Below are 21,412 nucleotides of genomic sequence, written 5' to 3' on the forward strand. Positions count from 1 at the left end.
AGAAGGAAAAAAGAGGGTGCCATCTTAAGCCTCTCCAAGTTTTAATACCTTGTCCTTAATAGCATTAGTTTGCTGTTCAGCAGCATATAGTATTAGTCAAGCCTCTGACTGTGAAATGCAGATAATGAATTGAGGCTTTAATCTCTGAGTTATTAGTGAAAAGATTCACAGTAACTGGAAGTTTTACAACCATATTTGTGTTTTCTTCCCCAGGAATACAACCTGTTTTAAAAAAAAAAAAAACAAAACAACACCTTCTTTCTCTGTGAAGGCTTTCAAATTAAATCTTCAGGATGGTTTAAGTAAGTGATATGTTTTACCCAGTTAGAGGGATACAGACCCAGAAGTGGCCCAAACATTTGAAAAAAAAATAAAAATGATGTGAACACAGATATTCTGCCTCTGTTAAAGATCAGGGAACACTGTAGAAATTGTGTCTTTTCAGCCTTTAGGCTATCACATCATTTATTGCCAGTTCTTTTTGCTTTAGTTAGGCTGATCTATCAAAAGTACACAAAAGTATCTAGCAGATACCTGTTAAGAGTATCTTAACCAGTGTATCTGCTCCTGACCTTGTCTCTTTAAAGCAAGTCTGCCTATTAGAGTAACTGAAACATTTTCAGTGACTTGGTTGTGCTGTTAATTATCTTCATGGAAAGAAATTATGGGGTCGTAAAGGGCCCTAGCAAAGAGCCTCTTAAATTTGCAAGGAGAAGCAATTATTAGCTGGAAATAAAAGCCACATTTCACAATAGAACAAAAGGATTAAATTCTAATATGTAGAATAATTAGTTGTTTAAAAAGCCAAACCAGGGAAGAAGATCCTCCATCTCTTAGACCTTTCAGATGAATGCATGAATATTCCCTTGAAGATATTCAGTAGTTGGTCATTAGCTAAGGAAAAAGAGACAAAAGTTTGTCTGTAGAAGACACGAGAATAGCTGTTCTAACAGTACCTTTTAACTTCTGCAATGGAGGGATGAGTAATCTCTCTGCACAGATGTTTCCAGTCCTACTTCCATCAGGGAAGTTCCTTTACCGTTAGGATATATCTCCATCATAAAAGACTACAGTATAGAAGAACAAGGCACTGCTTGTCTTCCCAGATTCCTACCACAGGGTAGAAACGTCTCTTCTTTCAAGCCAGTCTTTCCTCTCAGGAGTGGATGCATGGAGGATTAAGGTGGGGATGGGTGCCCTTTCTCTCCCCAGTACAGTAGCTTCAGCTAAAAGCATCGTGTTCTCTTTTCCCTGGCACTTGGTCATGTTTTTATGGTCACATCACATTCTAGTTTGCAACTGGATTTTTTTCTGGTTTCTTGTTTTTCTGAATTGCACTTTAAAAGGCCTTTCTTAAAAAGTGTTTGCTTTGGCTTCAGCTCTTGGGGTCTCCCTAGAACCACGTGGACACCAATAAGAAGGAGGGAGTTAACATACCAGCTGGCCTTTGTCTTTCTTCACCAAACTAGATTTGGCATTAGCTAAAAGCTTCTGTGTCCTGGGAGGATTCACAAGAGGGATATCATCTATGGAGGTTCTGAAAGAGAAGGAGTTCTGCATTGTCTGTTGCTCAGCATTGCCAAGAGACACAAATACCAGTGGAAAACCCACACGTCCTGGCTCTCCCATTAGCATGCGGATCCAGCCCAGCTGTTTGGTTGCTCTTCATCAACATGCAGAGCACAGCTTCCCTTCCCCTAAAGCACCAGTGGAGCTGATTATTAAAAATACACCTTGTATGAGATGGAAGTTCTGATGAGGTTTTGTTTCAGGTGCGAAACCTGCTCCTGGGATCTGCTTTGAGAGGGTCAATTCTGCAGGAGATCCCTACGGCAACTGTGGCAAAGACTCCAAGAGCTCCTTTGCTAAATGTGAACCCAGGTAGGGTCCTTCCCTACAAGCACAGGAACAGATGCATGGTGGTGGGACAGACCTTGTAACATTTAAAATCCTGCAACTAATTTGGGGTTTTGTTTATTTCCTTCAGAGATGCAAAATGTGGAAAAATTCAGTGTCAAGGAGGAGCAAATCGACCCGTCATTGGGACCAACGCTGTTTCCATAGAAACCAATATCCCACTTCAGGAAGGTGGCAAGATTCTGTGTCGTGGTACCCACGTGTATCTGGGGGATGATATGCCTGACCCTGGTCTTGTGCTGTCAGGAACCAAGTGTGAAGACGGCAAAGTAAGTTTTGAAATACTCCTGAACATCACTACCCTCATGCTGCAAAGTATTTTATCCCAAATTGACCAGTTTTTTACTGCAAACTATTTTATCCTAAATGGACCATTTTTTTATTTGGAATTTTTTTCTCTCTCCACAAAATAATTGTTTCTCATGCTGAGTCAAGTTTTTACTCCCTCCTACGTTTGGCTGCTATTATGGATCACAGATTTGCAGATGCAATTCAAATTGCTCAAGCAAGTAGACTTTTTGTAACAAATGCATGTTTCCTTTTTGTTTTAAAATTTATGTGGGGAAATACAGTGCCATGAAACTATTAAATGCATAGTTGTGGGGAAGAAAAATGTTCTAATAATCAAGGATAGCAATATAGAACCATAGAATCAATCATAGAACGGTTAAGGTTGGAAGGAACCTCAAAGATCATTGGGTTCCAAACCCCCTGCCATGAGCAGGGACACCTCCCACTAGAGGTTAATATTAGGTTTAGGAATTGGTTTCAAAACACTGCTGTATTACAGACCTTTTCTGTGATATTTATCATCGTTGAACCATAGAATGGTTTGGGTTGGAAGGGATCTAAAACTCATCCAGTTCCAACCCTCCTGCCATGGGCAGGGACACCTCCCACCAGCCCAGGCTGCTCCAAGCCCCATCCAACCTGCCCTTCAACACTGCCAGGGATGGGGCAGCCACAGCTTCCCTGGCCGGCCTGTTCAGTGTCTCACCACCCTCACACTTAACAATTTCCTCCTAATGTCTAATCTAAATCTCCCCTCTTCCAGTTTTGATCCATTACCTCTTGTCCTCTCACTACATCTTTTAGAACAGAGCATCCAAAAATCACTAGATGTCTTGGGAATTTAAGGTGGCACAAAGGAGAAAACACTAATCTCCTAAAGACTGAATTCACTTTCAAAAATGCAATCAGGGTGTGAAAAGAACTTTGAAATAAAAACATTTATTTATGTGCTAGTTTCTCATTACTAAGGCTCTGGGAAGAGTATTTTCATGCTAAAATGGAATTAAGATCATCATCATAAATACTGAAATATGCAGTGATGTACATATTATGGGATATTAAGCAGGTGGAGAGGTATTTTGAACTTTTTTTAAATTATTTTCTCATTTTTAATTGTTGTGGACCTGGTCTAGTGGGAGGTGTCCCTGCCCATGCAGAGGGGTTGGAACTAGATGATCTCTAAGGTCTCTTCCAATCCCTTCCAATCCAAACCAGTTTGGAATTCTATGACTTTTTAGAGGACAGTCCCAAATATCTGTCCACACTGGCTAGAGGTGGCCTGCAAAATACAGCAAAATACATCACAGGATCATTAACGAATTTCTGAGGAGTTCAATGAATTCACTTTTCCAGTTTCTGTGGCATTGCAAAGTTGTCATTAAGTTCACCTCCCTGCTCCTTTTTGTTCTTTCCAAGAAAATCTGTCTCTGCAGGCACTATGAGAAAAATATAAACCCATTGATATTCAGTCAGCAAAACTGATTTTTGTGATTATGTTTTGCAAACTTTGTGAATTATCTGATGTGAATATAGTCCAAAAGTCATATGGCTGCCTCATCCTTAGGTTTTCTGTTCTTAAGAACAGAAAAAGATGGGAGATTGCCTTGAGTTTCCAGAGGGGAGGAATGGAAAGGATTCCAAGAACTATGGAAATGAAGGTTTTCTTACCCTTATTGGGTTACTTGCAAGACAAGAAAAAAACAAAGTGCTTTGATAATTTGTGGTAAATTCAAATCAGCCCCTGAATCTCTGACTGCTTCTGAATTGTGCTGGGTTATCACACTGCACTGGGAACAGGTTTGAAACGTGCCCCTGGTGAAACTACAGTTCTCTTACAGGAAAACAACCCTTTACAGCTCTGCTAAGTCAATCTGTTCTTCAGTATCTTCTCAAAGAAAATTCAACGCTGGGAAAACAAACACCCCATTATGTTTTACTAATGAGTATTTAATCTTTCTAATCTATCTAATCATACACATGCACACTATAGAATAGACAGGCTAATACTTCTGAAATTGTATGTTTCACTTTGAGGACATTAGTGCATTTGTATTATGGATTAAGAATGTGAATTCAAATATTCTTGAGTTTTCTAAGCTGAAGATGCACCATTTGAAATGCAGCCATTTTAATGTGATCAAAATTCTTGTGAGCTGCTGCACGGTGCCTGTTTGAATTGTGAGTGCTGCTGTAATCAGACCATATTCTCTACATGTGTGCATGTTGATGGCAATTCACTCTCATTTCCTTCCCATTTTTCCTTCTCCCTGGGGTATAAGTGCCCTGATTAAGCCTCCCTGATGTCTCCTTCCATGCTATTCCCCGCTCAGTGCTAATTATTGTGACTGACTTTTACTACTGAGCTTAAAGGCAGTTAAAACATGAGCAAAATTGTGCAGGGATTTTTATGGGGTTTTTTGTATTTTTCTTTTGGTCAGCACAGCATAGCAACAGTTATTCCAGTCCTAATACCTTTTTTCTTTCAATTTTGAGTAGGATAACTTCTCATTACTGACAACTTCATCAGTCATTTGATTGGTTGATGATATTATTAGATGGTACTAACTGTGCATTACTTCAGTTTCCAGAGTAAACTTTACATGACTGGAAAACAAACAAACAAAGCATTTTCTTACATTTTATGTGGTATTTGTTTGTTTCCATTTCCTTTAAGTTTATTATTACACTTTTATATGATTCACACACACACACACAAAACGTTGAGCTTGGGAGAAGTTTTAGAAGGTCCCAGTTTTGGTGAAGAACAAGGATGAGCCCATAGACACCAATGACCTCAGCTGGGACCAAGGTCTGTACCAGCACAAACAAGTCCTGTGCTCTTGATGGAAACAGAACTCAGCTGATCTACACCCTGAGGGGACCTGAACCTTTCGTGGAGGAACCATCTCCTGCTGGGCAGGTATGAATGCAGCCAGATCAGGTAGAGGAAGGAGTCCTGCTCAGTGCATCCCTTATCTTTGTGTCAACGTGACACTGCACCATGTGCACTGGGAAAGCTTGAACTGCCACAAGCACCACTGATGGATGAGGAGCTGTGCAGGGAGCTGGAGAGGGACAGGGTGCCTGGTGAGCACCAGCTGTTGGGTCCCTATTAAAACTCCTTTTCTCTTGTTTTGCAGATTTGCCTTAATCGCCGGTGCCAGAACACGAGTGTTTTTGGAGTACATAAATGTGCAACCAAGTGCCATGGACGTGGGGTAAGCACGACAGGAGCATTTCTTTAGGATCAGTCAATAATCTGTGGACAAGAAATCGTTTTACATAAACAGCTTTGAGATCTAAGATTGTTTGTAATGTATCAATCAAAGTCACTGCAACACTTTTGAATGGTGCCTTTCCATTTGCAGTGGCCTTTATATGTACTGCAAGCCATGAAATTATATTTATTTAACAAAAAAAATATTCATCATACTTACCTTGTTCTCTATTAGCAGTCTGTGATAGAAAGGGATTTTGTCATCTTCAAAGCAATTTTAAGTCTAACCTTCCTTCATGAAGAATTCTCATTAACATTTCAAAACACACAGTTTCTGTGTGGAAACAGATACATTAAAATATGATTTTGAAATGAGAGTCAAATGGAAAAGCATTTCCAAAAGTTTTAAAATTAAGCAAAACCATATTGATGAGTTTCATGGTATAAAAGTGGTGCAGGATCAAAAACATGGTGAGTTAATAATATCAAAGTGTTTTTAAACCTAGTTTATATCATTAATATATTAATTACATCAAGCTATGCCTTATTAAGCTTGATTTGCTGATGATCTGTTTGTTCCTGTGAAAAGCTGTGGTGACCACATTGGAATAGCCACTGGAAATTCTCTGTCCTCCCCTAAGAAAGGATTTTCATTTCCTTTAACTTACTTTATCATCCCCCATTTGAGCAACTGTGCAGTGTTGATGGTGCTGCATCTTATGGCTGGGCTGCAATGAGCATCAGCTCAGACTGGCATCTTCATGTCTGCAGGATGGAGAACCCCTGGTGACTCCTGAGTAGCAAAAAATGATCTCATGGTATTGTAGATGGGAATTTTTGTAGAGCTTTAATTAAAAAAAAAAAAAAAAGCTTAGGTAATTAAATTTTTTATGATCTAGCTGTCTTTGAAAGTAATTTTTTTTTCCTGGTGTTTTACATGACCACAGCCAGTCTGAGCAATGGGAATGATTGTAATACTCTGCAGACATGGCCAGCACAGTCTTGCTGAAAGCCTGCCAGCTGACCTTGCCAGAAAAATGCATTTTTGCAAACTCCTGTGAACTAACTAGTGTCTTACTGAGAAACCCATTTATTAATCCTGTGTGGTTTCTCCATGGTGGTGGTAGGTCAGTGCTGATCAGTGCTAGCTCAGAATTGAGGACCATACTGACAACTAGCCCTAAGTGCAGAAGTTTTCCTTAAGAATCATTTTGAGCATCAACCTGTGACTGTGCCAACTTTGTCCTCTGCCACACTGTTTTTGCTCAGACCATGTATTGTCACAACAGCATGGGGCCTAAGCTCCTGTGTTAGTCATGCAGCTGCTGCTTGGGTGGTAGCAAAAGGAAATAAAAAAAGCAGCCCCCTTTTTTGAGGGCTGTTTGGGACTGTGGGATCTCCTGAAGAAAAACCCAGCAGCTCCTCCTGCTCTGTGCAGTGGGAACAGGCTGATGTTAATGATGGTCTGCTGGTCCTTTGGAGCTCTCTTATTCTGCAGGGAGCAGTTGGTAAATCGAGCCTTGCCAGTTGTTCCATAACTCAGACTAAAACCACTGAGGACGGTACCTTTATAGATGGTGAAAGTGGGACATCAAAGGGGTGGTTTCCTCAACCCTGAGTCGTTCCACATGTTCTGCCAGCAACTGGTTCATCCTAGAGCTGGGGGAGGGACTTTTTACAAGAGTTTGCAGTGAGAGGACAAGGGGCAATGGTTTTAAACTGAAAGAAGAGAGATTTAGGCTAGAGATCAGGAGGGAATTCTTTAGTGAGAGGGTGGTGAGACACTGGAACAGGCTGTTCAGAGAAGCTGTGGCTGCCCCACCCCCGGAAGGGTATGCCCTGTTCAAGGGCAGGTTGGATGGGGCCTGGAGCAAGGTGGTCTAGTGGGAGGTGCCCCTGCCCATGCAGGGGGGTTGGAACTCAATGATCTTTCAGGTCCCTTCCAACTCTGACCATTCTTGTGACTCTATGATTCTATGGTCTGAGCAGTGGGAGAATCAGTATGCAGCCTGGTGCAAGCCCTTGATGGATAGGAGTGTTCAAGTGGGCTGACAAAGGTTTACAGCCTTCACAGCAGAGACTCTTGTTCCTGTGAAGGCAGAAGGAACAGAAGTCAGCAAGCAGATAATGGTGCTGCTGGAGGCAAAGAGAGAATAAGACTTAAGAGGTGTGCGATTATCCTGATATTATTGGAGCTGTCAGCTTGTACAACTCCAGTGATTCCCTGCCAGATAAATCATGCTGGTTTAGGATCCCTCTTGCTCTGTGGTGCTTTGTGCTCGGAGCTGCTCTTTGCCACCTCCGAGCATCCCTTGTCTCCTGGAAGCGTTATTTCTTTCCAGATGTGTCACTATCTGATTAGGAGGCCTTATCAGCCCCACAGGGTCATCCTTTCCATGTGAGGCCATTTGTCTTGTTTTGCAGGTCTGCAACAATAAGAAGAACTGTCACTGTGAGGCAGACTGGGCTCCCCCCCACTGCGACCAGCCAGGCTTCGGTGGCAGCGTGGACAGCGGCCCAATTCGGCAAGCAGGTCAGGAGGGGCTCCTGTTTTACCTGTTGTTCCCATGATAAAGAGTGGAGATGCAAAGTGTTGTCTCATAAGCAATGAGCTTGCAAGATGGGGAAAGAAAGAAGTCAGGAAATCAAAAGGCTTCATCCAAACACATCTTGAAAACGTAGTGAAGGAGAACCAAGCGCGTTGGTTTTCTTGCACAGCTAAAGGCACAGGGGTCCTGGAGGTTCTTTTCTTTGCCTTTCTTTTTCTCCAACATACACGGTCAAGTTTAGCAGCTCAGTAAGTAGGAACTGCAGTAAGTAGGAAGTGGCATTGATGTAAGGCAAGGATGAGGAGCCAGTTCCCACCCTCGAGCTTGTTGTGTTGCCATGGCAGATGAACGTTGCAGTACTCTTGGATTCACCTTGAGACACACCAAGCCCCAGTGCTCTCCACTGAGTGCATCAGGGCAGAAATACCTGATTGTGTACACAACCTGCTGCTGTAGGTGGGTGCCAGATGAAGAGTGCATATTGCAATGATTCTAAATGTAAAAATATTGCTTAATTAAAAATCAGGAATATGTCTGATATTGTTCCTCTAGGGACGATCTTTTGTATTGTGGAAAATAGCGGCTACCTGACTATATCAGATTAAAACTACATTCCCTAGATAGCTTCCAAACATTTACCATAAGCCCCTCACATATGATAGTAGAAGGGGACAGGCATTTTCTATAACTTGCCTTTCAGTTTGCCCTTGGTCAGTCGTCAGAACATTGGCTGTAGTATCTTACTTCAACTTTGCCCAACCTCAGAAGGAATGACTTCTATTCACTGTGAGCTTTTATAGGATTTGATACTCATCAGATGCCAATTTTCCTCCAGAGTACTGTAACTTCAGTGACTTTCACAGAGATGTTTCTGATTTATGTCTGAGTAAGTAAGAGGCAGGACAAGCAGTCTACTCATATTCCCATATACAAACTAAACCTCACTGGAAAATGATCTGCCTGTTTTCATATGAATAGTATAATTCAAACCCAAAATGGATTGTTTGCTCTACTTGCCAGATCCTGCAGTGAATTGTAATATTAGATTTATGACATCATGGTAATTTCCATGACAAATTATTATTATTTCACTGATGAAAGAGCTTTTTTTTTTTTTAAATACCTGCCAGGTGGTTAGATAGCAAAGAAACTGTGCTCAGGCACTGAACGAGTGTGATTACTTGTCTGTTAAATGTTTTCTTCTAAGATTTGCTCTAAAGCATTATTGTCCTTTTCAGCTGACCTAAAAGCTAAGTACCTAGGGAACTAAAAAATACATTATAATAATGTGCTGCATAGACAATGTTAACTGGAGAAGACAAATATAGGCTAACTTGGAAAATTCTTGCATTTTGTGTTTTGGAAGCTAGCTCTTCAATTTAACAGAAAATTGTTTTAAGAATAATTTAATAGAGTGTGGTGGTTTCCCATTTTTCTCAAAAAAAAAATGCTACATTTAATACTACTGGGAATAAACAAACATGGAAATTGCTAGAGGACCTAATTTTCTATTGCTGACATTTGGATTTATACATGAACACTTGATGGGGTGGTTTGGATTATGATCTGAGTATTTTGCACGTCTCTAAATCAAATTACAGAAGGATTAGCTCCATAAAACACTTTCATCTTAGTCAAACAAAGAGCATGGTCTCATTAGTATTTACTAACTGATTTTACCCAGCTGACTTAGAATAAACCTGTGTGTTTGACACTCTGTATTTTTCTTACAAGGAAGCCTTAAATATTTAATTGTTAGGTAGAGAAGTTAATTAATTTAAATTGTGTAATCTTAGCTTATTAATTTTAGTCATCTTTCAGAGATGGTTAGGGATGTATTACTCTGCAGTGCCAGAAGGTAAAAAGCACAGCAGTTCATGCCCCATCAAGCCCCACATGTCGTTTGTTCAGGGTTCCTGCCTGTTCACCAGCACCCCAGGAAACTGAGGCCAGAAGAGGAGAGCAGGCTGGCTAGAAATCCATCAGGATAAAACTGAGCCAGTGATGATAGGTTACCAGAGTAAAGATGTTTCTCCTACTGCAGGGGTGTGTATTTTTTAGGTCAGCAGCCCTGAAGAATTGCAGCAGCCTCTCCTACAGGCAATGATCACAGCACAAATCAGAGCTGCTGCTTACCTCTTCCTAAAAACAGCTGCCAGTTGTCTGGTCAGGGTTCAGCTCACTGTTGTGCCTCACTTAGGTCCTAGCAAGGAATTTAAAGCAGCCTAAAGCACTCTAAAAACTGGAACAAGTACAGAAGGCAGCAGCCCTGGCTAAGCAGAGCATCTCTCTAGGAGCATCCCACGCAACATCCTGGCTGAGGGCCTTCCTTCAGCTCTTTGCTCCCCTCCAGTTTCAACTTGAAAGCCATCAGGGCTACACTGGTGTCACACAGATTTCAGCCTGTTTGCCCAGTGTTAAAGCACAGGAAAACCCCTCAGATCTATTTATAAAGGCACTAGGGCTACTGCTTGTATTTGAGGGACAATATTTACAAGCTTGCATTTGACCCAAACCTTGATCCAGGTGCTTCTCTGTTTTCTCTCCCTCTCAGCCTCTGTATCCCTCCCACCCTGACAGCAGGCAGCCCATGAAGAAGGTGCCAATGGGCACTGCTAGAGACATGGGTTCAGGACCTGAGCACAGGTGCAAAGAGAACACAATGATCATAGAAACCTTGAACCATTTTGGTTAGAAAAGATCTTCAAGATCAAGTCCAACCACTAACCCAGCACTGCCAAGGACCCCAAGAACCCCTATCCCTCAGCACCACATCTACACAGCTTTTATTTGGACCCAGACAGAATAGAATAGCTCAGCTGGAAGGCACCTACAGCTTCATATTTTAACCATTTTTTTTCCCTCATGTTAAAGAAATAACTTTAAAACAGATCAAAATTCAATCATCAGGCTAGAAGGAATAAAGAGCTTCTGAGTCTTTCATTCACAGTTTATTCACTGTACCTGCATTGCAGTTAGAAAGCCAAGCCAGGCAGCAATGTCTTGCTCCATCCACATAACACACTTCAGGGTGGCTCCTGGTAGAAGTTAACTCCATGTGATTTGTTGCAGATAACAAGAGTTTAACCATAGGAGTGTTGATAACCATTCTGTGCCTTATCGTTGCTGGAGCAATCATGTATCTGAAAAGGAAAACTTTCATGAAATGGTTGTTTACAAGCAAAAAGACAACAATAGAGAAACTAAGGTATGATCATTTTCCCTAATTTTACTCTTATAGGTATCAGTAGAAAGTAGCTGTTAACATGGCAGCTCCCACCTCAACATTCATCACAAAACGGTGTGAATATGTCAGGAAGAACCAGCCTTAACAAAAATACTCTCAAGTATTAACAGAGGTGGTTTTCCTCATTGAGTTTAACATTATTGATTGTCAGTAAATAATGACAGTTGCAGGTTGACTATATACCTCTTTTGTAACAAAAAAGAAGTCGTAGTGAAGGAAGTTTTGCCTCTATTTTCAATTGCTTGAAATAGTTCCATTACATTGCGTGGCCTTTTATCTAAAGTCGGTCAAGTGAGCTGAAACTTTCATATTTGAGGTCATTACTGTTTAAATGCTGGATTCATTAGAATAGTCTCTAGGGTGTTACAAAGCTGCATTTCCACAGATTGCAGAAGCTAATTTAACAGACTACTGGTTTCCAAAAAAATCAATATTTATTTTTATTCTTGCAGGAGCGCTAGACAATTTTTACTTTCCTTGTTTACTATAAAAAGTCAGAAAGTCCTTGCAAAATCTCATTATGAAAAGAGGTAACTGTTTAAAAAAAATATGTTATAAAGCAGAGTGTTGTGTTCAGTAAATATCTGTTTGTGTTGCAGGTCTGTGAGCCCAGCAAGGCCTTCCAGTTCGTCAGAGCCTAATCGTGTTCATACCACATCTCTCAGTAAAAGCCTCATCATGAAGCCACAAAATGCAAACATACAAAAAGTGAGTCCCTAAATAGTTAATAAAAGTAAAAATAAAGGAAAAAACCCATATTATGTATTTTGGATCTACTTTAAGTAATTTTTTTATAACACAATCATTACATGATCTTAGTATGTGATCTAGGCAATCCTGCTTTAGCACAGGGGTTGGACTAGAGGATCTCTAGAGGTCCCTTCCAGCTCTGATGATTCTGTGATTAGTACCACCTAGAACCAACAATACGTAAAATGGGAGTTGATACAGGTTTCAAAAGCCATGTATAGCTTCTAAGTTTTAGACAGGTGGAGACACCAAGTGCAGGAAAGAAACAGCTTAGTCTCTGGGGTAGAGCCAGCCAGCTTACCCCAGAACACTGCACCTGAACAGTGAAGGACTGGTGCCTGAGTAGGACTCTGGAACCTGTTAACTGCTTCTCTGGTTGCAGAGGTGTTGAAGGTAGATGAAAGCAGAGCAGAAGAGAAAAGCAAGTGAATAACACAGGTTTTATAGTAGTAATACCTATGTCAGCTCTCAAAGTCTGCAATTAACCTGGGGCTGGGGGTGTTTTCACAGAGAGATGCTCCAAGGAGACCTCTGCCATATCAGATCATTGACATCAGTAATCCTGTGAAGACACACGATCTGCCACAATTGAAAACACCCCAGCGAGTCCTACCACCCCTTCCCCAGCTGCCATGTCATGAAGCAGTGCCTGAAAGACCCTTGCCAGCCAACCCTTTGCTGAGGTTCACCCAGGTGACCATGAATTTTCATTTAGCTTCTCTTCTGTTTAATATTCAGTGTGTATCTCCATGTGGTGAATACAAATGAAGTCTTTTCTCATCCTTCACACTGGCCCTTTCCAACAGTGTTTCCTTTATATTTTGTATGAGTTTAGAAATGGGGTGTAGATCATTTCATAAAGATATTTTAAGTTCCCATTTTGCTCGTGAGGGTTATTTTGGTTTATGCCAGCCAAGGCTGTGATCTTAAACATGAGGATCACAGGCACAACAGTATAAAAAAGCTCCATATGAGAGGCAAACACAGGCTCGTTGTGCCCAACCAGACGGGAAATTGTAGTTAGCAAGGTGTCAAGTACAGTGATAGAGTTTAGGATGTCAGGCTGCAGATGTCTTGAGAGAGAGCAAAAGGTACATTAGCCTGATGTGCTCTGTTCTGCTGAGGGCTGTATGGATTGCATTTCTTTTTTTCAAGAGCACAGACATGAAAAGCAGACTTGTAATTACCTGCACTATTTCATGTGAAAGTACTTATACAATGCTTAAATAGAGCTGGTAGCCTTTTTGTTGTAACAAGATGCATCTCAAGGCAATGTTCAGGGCAGATGAAACTGTCTGTGCAGTTGTCTGTATTAAATTGTCCTTCTTCTTGTCACTGGCTGCTCTCTTTTGGTTGGATTTGTAGTGTGACTGTGTCTAAGCAAAGGAATCGGGCACCCAGCTACTTCTGTATTGTAGACATGGTGCTATTCTGGATAAAGTACAACATTAAAATGAAGTGAATGTCCTTGTCACTGAGCTATCTTAAATGAGTATCACATTGGGTTGGAGGCACATACTGCAAATCCCTACTCAAATAGCTGTGTCTTGAGTGACTGTCCCTACCTGTAACCTAACTAGGATGTCCAAGGATGGAGCTCCTCCTTCCTGCAGCAACCCTGTGAGCTGCTCCAGGACACCTTCCCAGGGATTCGTAGGAGGACATGGCTGTGAGAAACAGTCACTGAAGTGCAATGCCTTGAAAAGCAGCTGTAGAAAGAGCAAAGAAACAAAAAGGGATGAGACAGTGCTGAGCTGCCATGGCCACAAGTTATGACAGCAGAAAAAGTGTGTCTAGTTTTAATCTTGTCTAAGTCTGAGCAGGGAATCACACTAGCTAGAGCAACTTGTCCAAGTGTGGCCAGTTTATTAATCACTCTCGAAGTATTTAAGCTTTTTCTTCTACCCTTTTCCACCTTGCTACTAGTAATTTATTTTCCATCTCAGGGCAATGGGAAACACTGATTCTTTCCAAAACCAATTTCACAGGAAATCTGAAGTACTGTTTGTGTTGCTTTTGTCTTTAGCTCCAAGGGTTTTCTTGTTTATTTTCTTGTATTCCCTAAAATATTTGGCATATTTCACTGTGATCAAGGTTAAGATTTTAAGTACAAGTGCTTTTCTGTTTCTTAATCAAATGGTTCCTTTAAAAAAAGAAAGAAATCTCTCCTATTTCTTCTTACCTAGCGACTTACACGCTAACACTGCCTTCTGCTAGCAGAAGACAGAGGGAGGAAAGGCTTTCCAAGAAAAAGTAACCATTTCTCGTTCTGATGGTGCATCTGTATCTGCCCCAGCCTGTTGTTGCACATCAAAGCAGCCCCACGCACAGCTACAAATCATGTCCTAAGTGCCCTTCACCTCAAATCCCAAACAAAGTGCGAGGTAAAGCAGCAGATCTCTAGTACCATCATTACCAAGGACTGTCAGAGCTGAAACTGCCAAAAAGCTTTTCAGTTTAGCAGCTCAATTTAATTGTGACCATTACTCCATCAAGCAAAACATCACTGCTTTCGATTCTCAGTTGCTGCAAGAAGCAGAAGTAGAACAAACAGGGGATCAACTCAAGGCAACCTAATGAAGAAGCAGGAGTGGCCTCTTTCAAAATGATGTTGAGAACATCAATCCAGGATTGTCAGAAATAGCTACTTTTTATATCCTAGGGACACAGAAAACACTGCATGGGAAGGAAAATCTTTTCTTCTGAAGTTAACAATTTCACTCCCTCAAAGCTTAGATGAAGTAAATTAACTTGAGTGTAGTTTTGATCTAGTTTATACAGATACTACTTAATGTTTTGCTTCAGCACTCTCTTGGAAGTGCATCCATCAGGTCATTAAAGGGAAGCACTTTAAAAATCATGGCTGCATTCATAATATCATCCAGATGCTCAGTGCTGCAGTGCAGGGCTGAAGAAGAGTATCTGAAACCATTCAGTGCTTCTGTGGCTCCACAGCTGCCTCCTCTGCTTCTTTCTTCTCAGAAGTGTATTTAACCATCAGCTACTTCCCTGCTGCCTCTGGGCTTCCAGCTAAGGCACAACATACCAAGTAGACTCTAACATGACTCTTTTCCCCTCTAGTGGCTGTTGAGACAGCAATGAATGGATTATTATTCTGCTATATAATAGTAAAATAAATAAATAAAAAAAAAAACAACAAAACACCAACAACACAAAACCCCACGAAAAAACCACTTACCAAATGGACTGTTGCCAAGTTTAATATTAACAATCTTCTGACTGATAAACAGATTTTTCTTCTTTCTGATGCATCCCCATGTAATTACTTCTAGTTGGTTTTGTTTCTGTGAGCATTCAGCTGCTGCCTCTGATACTGCCATCATCTTATTACCAAAATATATCTCATATTTTACAGGTCATCCTAATTACAGGAAACATAGCCTGGTATGTTTTACTGTTCCCCTAGTAAAACTGAACTGGGTTTGCCTTCTTGTTGTGCCACAGTTATTCTTGTTAATACCCCTCCTGTGTCACTTCAGACTGGCTTTGGACACAGGGATAAGACAAATTAAGTTCCCACCCTGACAAACTGAGGAAGACACCTCCTCTCACCCAGTGCCTTCCATGCAAGAACCTTCTTCCAGCTGCTGCTTTAAAAAATCTACCAGTGAAACAAACTAAAGCTTCATGCACTTGATGTCTTTGTAGCTGCTCAAAATGAGAATGCTGGTTTTCCTTTCTAGCAGAGCTGTAAAAAGAGATCATGACAATATTTAAAACACTTCCCCAAACAGAGACAGAATGCATTAAATGCTAAGGTGTTGAAATAAAACTGGACAAAGAAATCCATCCACTAACTCTTTCTATTGAAGAGCTAAAGCTCTGCAGGGGAAAAAGAAGAGATGGGAGAGATGAAGCAGGGAAGCCCAGCCATGGTGGTGCTATGAACTGTGCTAGGGACTTGCCAGGACATCAAAGGCTACAGCAAGTTTCCACACATGTTCACACACAATGCATTATCAGTTCAGATCCTCCTGAGGCACACAAAGAATATAAAAGACCATCCTGAAATCAGTTTTGGGGATGGGATTTATTTCTTCAAGTATTTTTTTTCCTCTGCTTCTAAGGATGTATGTTTGCATGGTGGCATTTTCCTCTGCTGACATCTCTTTTCTGTGATCTGTTCCTCCATTTTTCATCTCAGCCATTACACATCCTCCATTTCCATTATTATCTGAATTCTTTTCCCTTCTTTTACTCTTTCTTACCAGCTTGCCACATTACACTTTCTGACAAGCCACTTTGCTGCTTCCCCCCTCAAAGCTGTTAACTCAGGGACAACATTTTTACAAGCCCTGGGAAGGAAGGAAGGAAGGAAGGAAGGAAGGAAGGAAGGAAGGAAGGAAGGAAGGAAGGAAGGAAGGAAGGAAGGAAGGAAGGAAGGAAGGAAGGAAGGAAGGAAGGAAGGAAGGAAGGAAGGAAGGAAGGAAGGAAGGAAGGAAGGAAGGAAGGAAGGAAGGAAGGAAGGAAGGAAGGAAGGAAGGAAGGAAGGAAGGAATCAATCAGGTGTTGGGCTTCTCTGCCCATTTATAGCATGATCCCTGTTTTGTTGAAACTTCCTCACATGGATGTTACTTCTGGAATAAGAAGGCCTAAAGGATTAGTTTGGCTTAGGCAGCAAAGATTACCTTAATGCTCAGCCATGAGAAGATGCTCACTCCACAGCTGAAGAGCTGTTGTAGCTCAGCACACATGGATCAGCCATTCCAGCCACCTTGCCCTGCAAAAAGGGGTAAAAAAGCAACTGAGCTGCTTAGAAAGCCAACCCTTCCTGACCAGGTGTTGCAGGTGGTGATAAGACTTAGGACACAACTAATAAACACAAACAAATAAAGGACAGTTCTCCTTTCTTTTTGTTCATTCATCCTTACCAGATCTTAAGCTCTTCAGACCTTCGGTTTTTTTTTGATAAACTGGAGAGTTTTTGTGTGCCCTGAGCAAATTCCTTAATCTAACCCAGTTCCTCATAATGAAGACCACAAATAGACATGTTACCATGTTTGCAGGGCTTCAAGGACCACACAGAAGAGACATTAGCTCATGCCTGACAGCAGATGACTTCTGTTCTTTATTAATGAGTCATTTAATGCCACAGAAAGACAGCACAGCAGCAGCTCAAAAAAAATTCCACAGATGCTACCAATTCAAACTGGACTTGAGCAGTTTGTTTCTCTGGTCATCTGAATTTGCATTTTAAAGTCATTTCTAGTATTTCTATTTTTTTTATGTAACTGCTTCTGCAGTTTTATATATTCGATCTATGCTGGTTGTTTTTTTTTCCATTTACCACCAGTTAATCCTCAACCCCAGAATAGATGCAGCCAGTATTTCTAGAGTAAAGAATCAAAAGAAATTAAACCATCAAAATATAGCATTAGAAGTGGTTAAAAATACAAACCCCTGTTTATTACAAGTTATGGCTTCCTCGTTTAAATATATCTGGTCACAACTGTTCTGAACTTCAATTTAGCTCAGTTGTTGCTGTGTCAAGAATGTTCTGCCCATTCCAAAGACTAACACAACCTTATGTTTTATCACAGGAGCCCCACAAGCCAAACCCTCCTCAGAAGCCTCTTCCAGCCGACCCTCTGACCAAGGGGCGCTGCCACGGGGCCTGCACCCCAGGACCTGGGCACACAAAACCTCTGCCTTACTTTGCTCCCCTCAGGTTAGTTCTGATCACAAGACCTTGATTTCTAGCCCTGCCTTCCGTGACAGCTCTAAAATGTCTTTGAGTGGATCTGCTGTGAGTAACTGAGCTCTGCTGTAACTTACTGAGAGCTACACAACCACTGTTTGTTTATATAAAAGAGGCAGTATCACACCCATTCCTACTGGGATTGTATCACAGAATCCCAGACTGGTTTGGGTTGGAAGCGACCTTAAAGATCATCCATGGGCAGGGACACCTCCCAGCAGCCCAGGCTGCTCCAAGCCCCATCCAACCTGCCCTTCAACACTGCCAGGGATGGGGCAGCCACAGCTTCCCTGGGCAACCCAAGGAACTTCTCCTAAGTCTAAAAGCAGAGAACATTAATTTCAATCTTCCCTCAAGTTTAGGAAGAATTTCTAAACTGAAAGAGTGGTCAGGCACTGGAACAGCCTGCCCAGGGAGGTGGTGGAGTCACCATCCTTTTGAGGTTTCAAGAAATGTGTAGATGTGGCACTTCAGGACATGCTCTAGTGGCCAATATTGTGGGGGGTTTCGTGGGGATTTTTCTGGGGAGTGTGTGTGGTTGGTTGCATTTGGTTGAGGTTTTTTGTGCTGATGGTTGGACTCTGATCTCACAGATACTTTCCAACCATTACTATTCAGTGATTCTGCTATTCTAGGCTACACAACTCTTACTACCAAACACAATCTCAGACCTGTCCTTTAGCAGCATTCAAACATGAATCTCTGCATTAGAGGACACTTCCAGAGCTGAAACACTAAAGATGAAAAAAAAATAAATAATAAATAAAATCATGCTTCCTGAAAAAAGAGTCACTTGGCAGCCTTTGAGAACCCAAATTTGATACATGCTCATCTGTATAGGTGTGAAGATGAAATTACCTCCACATACATAAAATTGCCAATGAGTGGCCATGTAAGAGAGAGCAGTTGCCTAAAGGAAGGACCTTGCCTTGAAGGTCATTTGCTAATTGCCTCCCCTGCATTAGGAACTGCATTCAGAATAAACACATGCTTTGCACTGGGAGCTGCAAGTCCCCCAGTGAGAGCAGGAAGGGTACAACCAATACCCAGATATTTTTGGCAGCTGAAGAACTCGTACAGCTGTCAAACGCAGCTCCAACAGAGCATGCATTGCAGTCGTATTTTAAAGAACTCACCACAGAAGCATGAGAATTTTTACTACAGATGAAGGTCTGACTCTAAACATCTGACCCTATATTTACAAAACCTGCCCAATAAATACAATTCCTTGCAAAAGGAAGGAGTTAATATGCGCCAACTTCAAAAGAGACAAAGCAGAAAAATATTTCCTACTCAGATCACCTACAGAATTAGGCTGAGAACTGAAAGCTGTCAAGATCAGCCACCAATGAAAGCAGTTTTTTCCATTCACACATTTCACAATGGAGCATCAGTTTTTATCCTCTGAAAATAATACCCAAAGCATTCAGAAAGCACAGAAATTTCACACTTCAAAAAAAAAGGATGTTGAAAAACAATAATCTAGTAGTGAAATAATGATGTTATAATGGGCATAGTCAATATTTTTTTCTTACCTGATATTCTTCAGTTTCCTATGAATAAAAAGTGAGCTCCAAGGAAGATAAAAGTAGTTTAAGCTGCAGGAATTCTACTAGTGAAGCAGTTAATTGCTCAGAAAAATTAAAAATGGAATCAAGTTAGTTTCCTAATAGTTCAAAGCAAGAGTGAACTGGGGTTAAGCTCCTGGCTGTCCATTCTAGTAAGATACTCTGCAAGTAACAACATGTCAGGCTGACTGCTACAGCCTCTGGAATCCAGCTGTTACTCTAAAACAAGAGGGAGCATTTTTGCACAAAGTTGTTGAGCACACAAAGGAAGAGTTTAGAGAACATCACCTGAAACACTGAGCTGGCTTATCTCACCAGCCAGGCAGCAATGAAAACCTGCACTGAAAAAGGAGGCTGCTGGTGCCACTGCTGCTGTGCAAAGTGGCACCATTCTGTGTGCAGGGCCACAGCTGGTCTCCTCCCAGTGTGAGAGTCCCACTACATGTCTGAAGTTAACATGGGATAACTCTCAGAGCTTTCACCATTCACCTTCAAGCCTCAAGCATGATGCTGGCAGTAAGAACTAACAAGAAACTTCAGTAACAATTTGCTGTTTTCTTTTTGTTCCAGCAGACCTGCTCCTAAGCATCCACCACAGGTGTCCAGGCCCAGCAACGCTGCTGATGTGAAATGACCAGAAAAATCTCACACCTTAATTTTAAAAAGTGAAGACAGAAGTTTGCACTATCTTTAAACTCCAGCTGGAGTTCATTTTTATGACAATACTTAGAATTTTTAATGTTTAAAACAGCATTCTTTTTAAGAATTCTGAGCTACTGCCTTTGGTGCTGTGCTGTGCTATGGTGCTCTGTATACTTGCTCAGGTACTTGTAAATTATTAATTTATGTTGAATATTTATTACAGTGCAGTGCACTGTAGTAGATATTTTTACCATAGCTGAGTTTTCCTAAAAAGGAATCCTTTTTTTTGTAATATTTCATTGAACTTGAATAATTCTGCTCTATTGGTCCTATGTATAGTTTTGATCTCTTCTTTAAGGAGTGCTGATGGATAAATCAAATGTATAAACAACTCCATCTCAATGGTTCATAACAAAGTTTTGAAGAAATATGTCAGGGTAAAAAAAAAAAATAATAATCTCTTCTGGAAGATGTTGAAATGCACAATCTCTGCACATAGAAGCAAAACATGTATTTAACCAAAGTATCACTCAGTGTTTGCAGCTGTACTGTAACTTCAGTTTTCACCTTACTGTTTGAAATCTGCAAGAAATCTGTGCTGAAAGAGGATGTTTTCCCATTGGACAAGTTCTCTTACTGAAGAAGTACTGTATAATCATAAAACTGTACTGTTTTTAACCTCATTTTCCTCAAACACAATATGGTTAGTACATTCCAGTGCAGATAGCAGGCCTCCAATGTTTATTGCCTGTTTGGTGCTTTGGTAATTAAATTAAATGATACTGTGTAAGGTTTTACAATCTCCCTGTATTGCCTAGCTGTCTGGATGAGACTGACAAGACACTACAGGCAGGGGGGTGGGGGGAAGCCCAGCATTACAAATAATTGCATTTTAAGAATCAAATATTATTCTTATTTCTCTTGCCTCATCGCTCTGCTTGTCAACTGTATTTTGCATATTTACTACTGTTTTGTATTTAACGTTGAAAACATTGTTCTGGGTTTCTTAATTTTCCAATCAAAAATGCATCTTTTAAGACATAACCTTTGGTTATCCTATGACATGGGAAAAAAAAAATAATCTCTTTACTACTAGGTAGCATTACATCTGAGCTCTTCTGCACCCTCTTGGTCGCACTGCTGAATTCAGTTGTTTCACCTGTGCTGTAATAACAAACAATTTCCAAATATCAGTTGAAACAGAGGGAGAAGGAACTATTTTCCTCATATAGGTTAGTTTCCTCATTGCTTGTACTTTTTGTTTCTTTAAGCAAAAATAAAAGCATTGATAGAAACTTGGATCTCATTTCAGTAAGTGTCATTGTATTTCATTTTTCCCAGTTAATCCCCGCTGTAGCAATGCAGCAGTCATGGTTATGGAGAAACTAAATCAACCAAAATTAACCATAGTTTAGTTTGCTGCTGAGGAGGAAACCAAATCACTAGTAAAAGCTTTTTAAAGCATGTAAACTCTTAGACCAACCCTGATAGCAACACCAGCATATGGATTAA

General features: G+C 40.9%; 1 protein-coding gene across 1 annotated transcript in view; it reads left to right on the forward strand.

Moving 5' to 3' along the window:
• The window catches only part of ADAM12 (ADAM metallopeptidase domain 12), a 183,370-nt gene extending 162,169 nt beyond the window's left edge, over positions 1-21,201 (forward strand). The window contains exons 15-23 of the mRNA XM_051618022.1: positions 1,773-1,881; positions 1,988-2,186; positions 5,349-5,426; positions 7,850-7,958; positions 11,047-11,182; positions 11,821-11,929; positions 12,482-12,664; positions 17,533-17,660; positions 19,829-21,201. Of these exons, the coding sequence (XP_051473982.1) occupies positions 1,773-1,881; positions 1,988-2,186; positions 5,349-5,426; positions 7,850-7,958; positions 11,047-11,182; positions 11,821-11,929; positions 12,482-12,664; positions 17,533-17,660; positions 19,829-19,892 (1,115 nt within the window). The 3' untranslated portion in view covers positions 19,893-21,201. The remainder of the gene's footprint in view (positions 1-1,772; positions 1,882-1,987; positions 2,187-5,348; positions 5,427-7,849; positions 7,959-11,046; positions 11,183-11,820; positions 11,930-12,481; positions 12,665-17,532; positions 17,661-19,828) is intronic.
• The last annotated feature ends 211 nt before the right edge of the window (positions 21,202-21,412 follow it).

The sequence above is a fragment of the Apus apus genome, chromosome 4 (assembly GCF_020740795.1).
Source record: "Apus apus isolate bApuApu2 chromosome 4, bApuApu2.pri.cur, whole genome shotgun sequence".
NCBI classification, from domain to species: domain Eukaryota; kingdom Metazoa; phylum Chordata; class Aves; order Apodiformes; family Apodidae; genus Apus; species Apus apus.